The sequence below is a fragment of the Piliocolobus tephrosceles genome, chromosome 21 (genome assembly GCF_002776525.5).
Source record: "Piliocolobus tephrosceles isolate RC106 chromosome 21, ASM277652v3, whole genome shotgun sequence".
NCBI lineage: Eukaryota > Metazoa > Chordata > Mammalia > Primates > Cercopithecidae > Piliocolobus > Piliocolobus tephrosceles.
The window spans coordinates 51,499,178-51,507,403 of NC_045454.1; the positions used below are offsets into that span (position 1 = coordinate 51,499,178).

General features: G+C 56.6%; 1 protein-coding gene and 2 non-coding genes across 4 annotated transcripts in view; 1 reads left to right on the forward strand and 2 right to left on the reverse strand.

Annotated features, from left to right (window-relative positions):
• Positions 1-1,633, reverse strand: part of NDUFS7 (NADH:ubiquinone oxidoreductase core subunit S7) — a 16,570-nt gene extending 14,937 nt beyond the window's left edge. The window contains exon 1 of one of the 2 annotated variants that reach the window (XM_023192760.1): positions 1,326-1,633. In XM_023192760.1, coding sequence (XP_023048528.1) covers positions 1,326-1,341 — 16 coding nt within the window. In that variant the 5' untranslated portion in view covers positions 1,342-1,633. The remainder of the gene's footprint in view (positions 1-1,325) is intronic. The other variant, XM_023192761.1, reaches the window with a different exon arrangement.
• Positions 1,633-1,706, reverse strand: TRNAN-GUU. The gene has a single exon. It is a non-coding gene; the product is annotated as a tRNA-Asn (tRNA).
• A 130-nt stretch (positions 1,707-1,836) lies between these two features.
• On the forward strand, positions 1,837-1,909 carry TRNAF-GAA. Its single transcript has one exon. It is a non-coding gene; the product is annotated as a tRNA-Phe (tRNA).
• The last annotated feature ends 6,317 nt before the right edge of the window (positions 1,910-8,226 follow it).

The window sequence follows — 8,226 nt, forward strand, 5'->3', positions numbered from 1 at the left end:
TCACTGCAAGCTCCACCTCCCGGGTTTACGCCATTCTCCTGCCTCAGCCGCCCGAGTAGCTGAGACTACAGGCGCCTGCCACCTCGCCCGGCTAGTGTTTTGTATTTTTTAGTAGAGACGGGGTTTCACCATGTTAGCCAGGATGGTCTCGATCTCCTGACCTCGTGATCCGCCCGTCTCGGCCTCCCAAAGTGCTGGGATTACAGGCTTGAGCCACCGCGCCCCGCCGAGCTCAGAAGTTTGAGACCAGCCTGGGCAACGTGGCAAGGCCCCCATCTATACTAAAAATACAAAAATTAACCAGGCATGGTGGTGCACACAGCTACACAGGACACTGAAGTGCCAGAAGCTGGGAGGCAGAGGTTGCAGTGATAAGCCAAGATGATACCACTTCACTCCAGTCTGAGTGACAGAGGCAGACTCTGTCTCAATAAATAAAAAAAAATAAAAAATTCTTAGCACAGACAACAAAATACGGCAGTATTAGCAGGACCTGTAACTTTTCACCAAGAGGAATCACAGAGGTTTCTTAGCCATGGTACAGGGGTTGCAGACCTTTCCGTATCGTCAAAGCCTCATTTGCAATTCTCACTCCTTCCAAACCACAGTGGTAGTTAGACCTGCCGCTAAATCGCGTTCATAAGGAAAGCGCTTAGATTACTAAGCAGCCAATCAGGTTTCAAGACGATCTTTTAATAACTGCCTCTCCGTGTAACTGATTTCCTTGCAATTCTATGGATTTTATTCCATGCATTATAATAACTTTATCTGAGCAGCGGTCGGCAGGCTTCAGCTGATCCCAAAAAGGTCCCTGGAGCGGGACAGGCTGAGATCCGCTCTGCGAGAGGCCCTTACCCCACAGGGTTGGGGACGGAGGTGGAGGATCCGGCAGGGTGGTGTGGATGCCCTGGGTCCTGTTTCTTTCCAGGCCCGGCCCTGTAACTTCGAGGAGTCTCGGACCCTCAATGGGCCTAAGCTTCCCAGCATGTCAGGCAGGGGCATCTCAAGGGCAGCCTCGCGGGCCGTGCCCTGGCCTCGGGGACGTGAGCGGGACACCTCCAGCCTCCGCCCTGAGCGCCCTCCTGGGGCTGGGGGCTTGCGTCATGACCTGCCGGGTCTCGGTTTCCCCGACTGTACCCTGGACGCAATAACGGAGACCGTTCATCATAAGCCGGGCGGGAGCCCGAGGAGCGGCCGGCTCGGAGAAGCCCGGAGAGGACGACGGCCATGACGCCGGCACCGACCCACGAAGCCACCACAGCTCCCGAGGCTCCCACGGCCCCAGACCCGCGCGGCCCCACACCCGCCGCCGGCGCCGCGCTCACCTGACAGCGCCGCCATCTTGGCCTCGGCCTTCAGACAACCTCTGAGGTCCGTCCTCCTGAGCGCTCCGGGTCCCCGGGGCCGTCGCCCAAAGAAGCTCGGAGCGCGTGCGGAAACCGGAACCCGGAGCCGGGAGGTTCCGCTGCGCTTTTGGCCTCCGTGGTCGTGCCTGCGCCGTGCAGCCCCGGATCACCCGAGACGGAAAGGTCAAAGGAGTGCGCGCGTAGGGGCCGCGAGTCTGCGGCAGCCCGACAAAAACAAAGGCGATATTCATCTTTTTGTTATTACAGGAGGGCAAAAGTGCCCGCTCGTCCCTGAGTGGGCTCGAACCACCAACCTTTCGGTTAACAGCCGAACGCGCTAACCGATTGCGCCACAGAGACAGCGATGCCGCCGGGCCCCCGGGGAGACCTTATAAAGTATGTGCGTCCTGCTGACGCGAAACCAGCTACGCCTGCGCGGGGAAGGCGCTGCGCGGGCCGGAGTCGCGGCGAGAGCGACCCCTGCCGCCCAGCCGAAATAGCTCAGTTGGGAGAGCGTTAGACTGAAGATCTAAAGGTCCCTGGTTCGATCCCGGGTTTCGGCAACAGTTTTAGCGCCCCTGAAGATCATCGGTGTCTTTTGTTCAGGATTGGTCCGGCTGCCTTGCAGCTATCCCGGACCCCTTCTCGGAACATGACCCCATTCTGCAGAGGAGGAGTCGGGATGTGGACTCATCTGAAGGTAGAAGGGCTCAGACCTAACAACCTCAAAGCCTCCTCTTCCCACCCCCAAGAGGTCATGATTTCAGCCCAAACTTCCCCCTTCCCTGACAAACCCTCGATCTTCCATCTTGCTTAAATTGCTAAGTTTACAGCCCGTACTAATTACATAAAAAACAACACTAAACGCCCAAACTAGCAAAACAGAGTTTGCAGAACGCTTTCTGCATGCATATCATCAAATTTTCATAATTCCACTGGAGGTTTTTTTCTGCCGGTTTTACGATTACAAAAACAGAGGCAAAGGCCAGTGCGGTGGTTCACCTCTGTAATCCCAGCACTTTAGAAGGCCAAGGCAGGCAAATCACCTGAGGTCAGGAGTTCGAGACCAACCTGGCCAATATGGTGAAACCCCGTATCTAAATCCCAGCACTTTAGAAGGCCAAGGCAGGCAAATCACCTGAGGTCAGGAGTTCGAGACCAACCTGGCCAATATGGTGAAACCCCGTATCTAAATCCCAGCTACTCAGGAGGCAGAGGTTGCAGTAAGCTGAGATCATGCCACTGCACTCCAGCCTAGGCGACAGAGTGAGACTCCATCTCAAAAAACAAAAGTAAAAAGAAAAGAAAACAGAGGCGCAAATTAGGTGAACATGGCTGAGAAGCAAAGCTGAGGGACCCTCGAGGACCACAGCAGGTGTTTACTGAATTTGTGCCATGGGCTGGGGGCCCACTGCTGAACAAAGCCAGACCTGGTCTCTGTTCTTGGGCAGCTCAAAAGGATTGGAGGGACCCAGCATGGTGGCTCACACCTGTAATCCCAGCGCTTTAGGAGGCCAAGGCAGGAGGATCACTTGAAGCCAGGAACTTAAAACCAGCCTGAGCAACATAGCAAGTCCCCATCTCTACAAAAAATAATAATAAAGACTTGGAGGAAAAGCTGACAGGAACCTAAGAGGTTGGCAGTTGCACAAAACCGTCTTCCTTCTATAGTTCTCATAGCTGCCCATGCTGTACGGTTTTGGTTTTATTTAGTTTTTTGAGATGGAGTCTTGCTCTGTCACCCAGGCTGGAGTGCAGTGGCAAGATCTCAGCTCACTGCAGCCTCTGCCTCCCTGGTTCAAGTGATTCTCCTGGCTTAGCCTCCTGAGTAGCTGGGATTACACACACACACACACACACACACACCACCACGCCTGGCTAATTTGTTTTGTTGTTGTTGTTTTGTTTTGTTTTTTGAGATGGAGTCTTACTCTGTCGCCTAGGCTGGAGTGCAGTGGTGTGATCTCCACTCACTGCAAGCTCCGCCTCCCGGGTTCACACCATTCTCCTGCCTCAGCCTTCTGTGTAGCTGGGACTACAGGCGCCCGCCACCGGGCCCAGCTAATTTTTTCTTTGTATTTTTAGTAGAGACGGGGTTTCACCGTGTTAGTCAGGATGATCTCGATCTCCTGACCTCGTGATCACCCGTCTCGGTCTCCCAAAGTGCTGGGATTATCAGGCTTGAGCCACAGCGCCCGGCCAATTTCTGTATTTTTTTATTTTTATTTTTATTTTTTATTTTTTTTATTTTTTTGAGACGGAGTCTCGCTCTGTCGCCCAGGCTGGAGTGCAGTGGCCAGATCTCAGTTCACTGCAAGCTCCGCCTCCCAGGTTTACGCCATTCTCCTGCCTCAGGCTCCCGAGTAGCTGGGACTCTAGGTGCCCGCCACCTCGCCCGGCTAGTTTTTTGTATTTTTTTAGTAGAGACGGGGTTTCACCGTATTAGCCAGGATGGTCTCGATCTCCTGACCTTGTGATCCGGCCATCTCGGCCTCCCAAAGTGCTGGGATTACAGGCTTGAGCCACCGCGCCCGGCCAATTTCTGTATTTTTTAATAGAGATAGGGTTTCACCATGTTGGCCAGGCTGGTCTTGATCTCCTGACCCCAGGTGATCCGCCCACCTCAACCTCCCAGAGTGCTGGGATTACAGGAGTGAGGCACCGCGCCCAGCCATGGTTTTGGTTTTAAATTTATATAAATATTTTTAGAATAATTTAGAGTTCTGAGTACCCTATGCCCAGTTCATGAGTGTGGTGTGACACATTTGTCACACGATACATTATTATTGACCAAAATCTACACTCTATCCAGTTTACTGGGTTTCCTCTAATGCCCTTTATTGGCCCAGAGCTCCATCCGGGACCCCATGTGGCATCAGGCATGGTGTTTCCTCGGCTCCTGGGACCGTGGCTGTTTCTCAGGCGTTCCTGCTTCTGACGCCCTGCAGTTCTGAGGCAGGACTTAATACTGTAGAACATTGCTCATTAGATTTTGCTTGTGGGTCTTTTTTACAGGGTCAGGGACAGCAGAATTTCTCCCGTCCCCGGCATGCCATGTCGGGGTCATGTGTCAGCTGCCCTGGACTCCTCCCGGGAGGAACAGTGAAGCCAGCCCAAGGGTTTCTGGCGGCTCTTAGTCCTAGTGCTGGTGGTGGGGGATGGGGTGGAGACTGCAGCTGAGCTCAGTGGGGGCCCAGGAGGATGGTCCTCAGGCCGCTGGGATGACAGGGCCCCTGGGCTTGTGCCTGCTGTTCAGACTCTTGCCTTCCTATGGGGTCTTTTTTTTTGAGACTTGAGTCTCGCTCTGTCTCCCAGGCTGGAGTGCAATGGCACAATCTCGGCTCACTGCAACCTCTGCCTCCTGGGTTCAAGCGATTTTCCTGTTTCAGCCTCCTGAGTAGCTGAGATTACAAGCATCCACCACCACACCCGGCTAATTTTTGTATTTTTAGCAGAGATGGGTTTTCACCATGTTGGTCAGGCTGGTCTCAAACTCCTGACCTCAGGTGATCCGCCCACCTCAGCCTCCCACAGTGCTGGGATTACAGGCGTGAGCCACTAAGCCCAGCCCCTACAGGGTCTTCATGTTCAGCCGAGGTTGCTCCGTGTGACCAACAGAATGGCGATGATACTTGGGTGCAGCTGCTGGGGATCCTGGGCCACTGACTCAGAGGCAAGCTGGCCATTACAGAGGGCAGGCACTCAGGCAGCTGACCCACGTGGAGGAGACCCGCAGCCTCCTTCCCATGCCTTGCCCTGAGCGAGGCTCCTTGGACCCCTAGCCCCATTGGAGCCTTCAGTTGATGTGGCCCCAGCCAGCATCTGGACTGCAGCCCCAGAAGCCACCCCAGAAACACCTGGCCGGGCTGCTCTTAGATCCCTGTCCCACAGAAACCGTGTGGAGAATGTTCTAGCCGCTGGGTTTTGGGGTGGCATTCTGGGGCAAAGTGGGCTGACTGGATGGAAGGGTGAGGTAGGTGGGGAAAAGAGGGATCTGGTTCAGGAACTCCGGGCCCTGGAGGACACCCCTGAGACAGGCAACATGGAGGAGCTGGCTTCATGGGGTGGAAGCAGGATGTGAGCAGAGGGCAGGCAGCAGTTCCAGAAACAGCTTGGGCCATCGAGAGGGGAAGGACCCAGAGCGGAGTCAGAGTGGGAATTGGGGGAGGTGAGAAGGTGGCATGAGGCTGGCACAGGGAGGGAGGCAGAGAGGCACAAGAACCCAGGCAGGCCAGCTGCAGTGGCTCTCATCTCTAATCCCAGCACCTTGGAGGCCGATGAGGGAGGATTACTTAGCCTGGGAAACACAGCAAGCCCCATTTCTACAAAAAGCACAAAAATTAGCCAGGCGTGGTGGGACACACCTGTGGTCCCAGCTTCTTGGGAGGCTGAAGTGGGAAGATCGCTTGAGCCGGGGAGGTCAAGGCTGCAGCGGGCCACGTTTGCACCACTGCACTCCAGCCTTGGCAGGAGCCAGACCGTCTCAAACAAACAAAAAGCAAAACAGAAAGTGCCTCAGGCAGTGGGGTCCATGAGAGTGAGGCTTCTGTGGTTTGGAATTCTCGCTGCCTGCCTGTGTTGCCCCTTTTAAGATGGACGAAGTGCGCTGTGCGGCCACCAAGGTCTCCTTGTTGGAAGCGATCAGACAGGTGCGGCTGCCCCAGGGAGGGGGACCCCAATTCCCCTTGCACTGCTGGGAACAACTGAGACCAGCTTTGGAAAAAGCATTGGCAGGGACATGGGGGTCTCTGCGGCTCAGTGAAGGGGGTTGGGGAGTGTGGGCCAGGCGGCTGGCAGCAGCAGGCACCCAGGCTCTGAGACACCAGCTGGGCCAAGCCAGAGGGAAGGGGCAGGGGTCAGGGGTCAGGGGAAGGACGCCATGGTTTGTGGCCAGCAGTTTTCCATAGGGCACCAGGCCATGTCTGGGGACATCTGTGGTCATCACGATGGTAGAGGCGGGAGCCCCTGGCATGGAACCACTGAGCACCTAGCAGGACCCAGGACGCCCCGTCCCAGGGACCCAGGTCCAATGTCCTCAGTGCCAGGGACAGGCCAGGTGAGGTCATAGGGTCAGCTAGCTGTCAGGAGGGGCAGAGCGTGCAGGCTCCTGAGGGCATGGCTCCTGGAGTCTCCCTGCGTGTGTGCATGTGGTCAAGCCTGCCTTCCTGGGGCTCTGGAGGAAGTCGAGGCGCGCCAGCCACGCTGTGGGGAGGGCGAGCCCAGGACCACCCACACTGGCATCCTCAGAGCGCTGGAATGCTCCTCCCTGGCCGTGCTTGTCAGGTCAACACCCCCGACTCCCACCCAACTGCCCAGCTGACAACCCGGAGCACCCACGACCTCCCATTACTGAGGGAAGCGCCCAGGCAGGGCCTGCCCCAGCGGCCTTGACAGCCTCAGAGCCCACAGGACAGTAAGGACAGAGGGAGCGGGCGGGGTGGGACGCACTCGGGGACCTCTGGCATGTTCTGGTTCCACCTGCTGGGCAGGGCTTCGCTGCAAGACAGGGGCTCACTGCCATTCAGGCTGGAGTGCGGTGGTGCGATCTCGGCTCACTGAAGCCTTGGCCTCCCAACAAGTGATCTTCCCACCTAAGCCTCCCCAGTAGCTGGGACCACAGGCATGAACCCCAGTGAGGCCCCTGGCTGCTGTTTATTTTTTTGAGACGGAGTCTCACTCCGTCACCAGGCTGGAGTGCAGTGGCACAATCGTGGATCACTACAGCCTCTGCCTCAACCTCCTGAGTAACTAGGACTACAGGCGCCCGCCACCACGCCCGACTAATTTTTGTATTTTTAGTAGAGATGAGAGTTTACCATGTTGGCCAGGCTGGTCTCGAACTTCTGACCTCAGGCGATCCGCCCGCCTCGGCCTCCCAAAGTGCTGGGACTGCAGGCGTGAGCCACTGCGCCTGGCCTCTGGCTGCTGTTCAAACAGCACCCCAGGCCCACCAGTGAGGTGGGAATCCACCCTGGGGCCAGGCCGTGTCCCTGAGGACGGCAGAGTCACTCCCCCATTTCCAAGCTTGGACAACCCACACGGTGGGACGTGTTTGGAGGTTCAGAAAAGACAAGCCAGAGGTCTGGGAGGTGTTTAATTCCACCTCAAACAACTTGGCAAGGTCAGCAGAGAAGCAAATGGATAAAACTACTTCACAACAGCAGAAAAATTCCAGCGGGGGGGCGTGGTTCCCACAAAACCGTGGCGACGTGTCCTACCCTCAGGAACCCACCATGGAGGGCGGCTGGGGGGATTTTCCAGGAGGCAGCACGAGGCCCATACACGCAATGCTGCTGCGCCCGTCCTCGGGCGGTGGTTCTGGCTGCTTCTTGTCCCTGAAAGAGTGACCGGCAGGGGACCAGGGCTGTCAGGGGTCTGCCCCACTGCTCCCGACAAGACAGACCCCAGCGTGTGGGCATAGGAGGCAGAGCTGCCAGGCCAGGACCGGGTTTCCTGCTCTCAGATTTGAGCAGAATCAAGTGAAACAAAGGCCAGTGAACACCGAGTCCCAGAGCAGCCGCCCCCGGCACTTCCCGAGTCCCAAGGACCCAATACGAGAGTCCTTGAGGCTTCGTCCTGCTCAGCGCCCTGCACCCCGAGACAATCGTGTTCCGATCTCCTCTCCGGTGGCTGTGGTCAGCTGGGGAGGGCCTGGGGGAAGAGGGTCATGGCCCCTCAAAATAAGGCCTCCAGCCAGGGCCAGATGCAGCCCACTTAGTGGGGAGAAAGCAGCCCCCAGGCCACCGGGCCCTGGAACCCTGGGAAATTCACCAGCACTGCTGTCCAGGCGCAGCCTGGAGAGCATCGGCTGAGAATGGACACTTCATCATCTGTGGCTTTGCTCTTTTTTTTTTTTTTTTTTTTTTTTTTTTTGAGACGG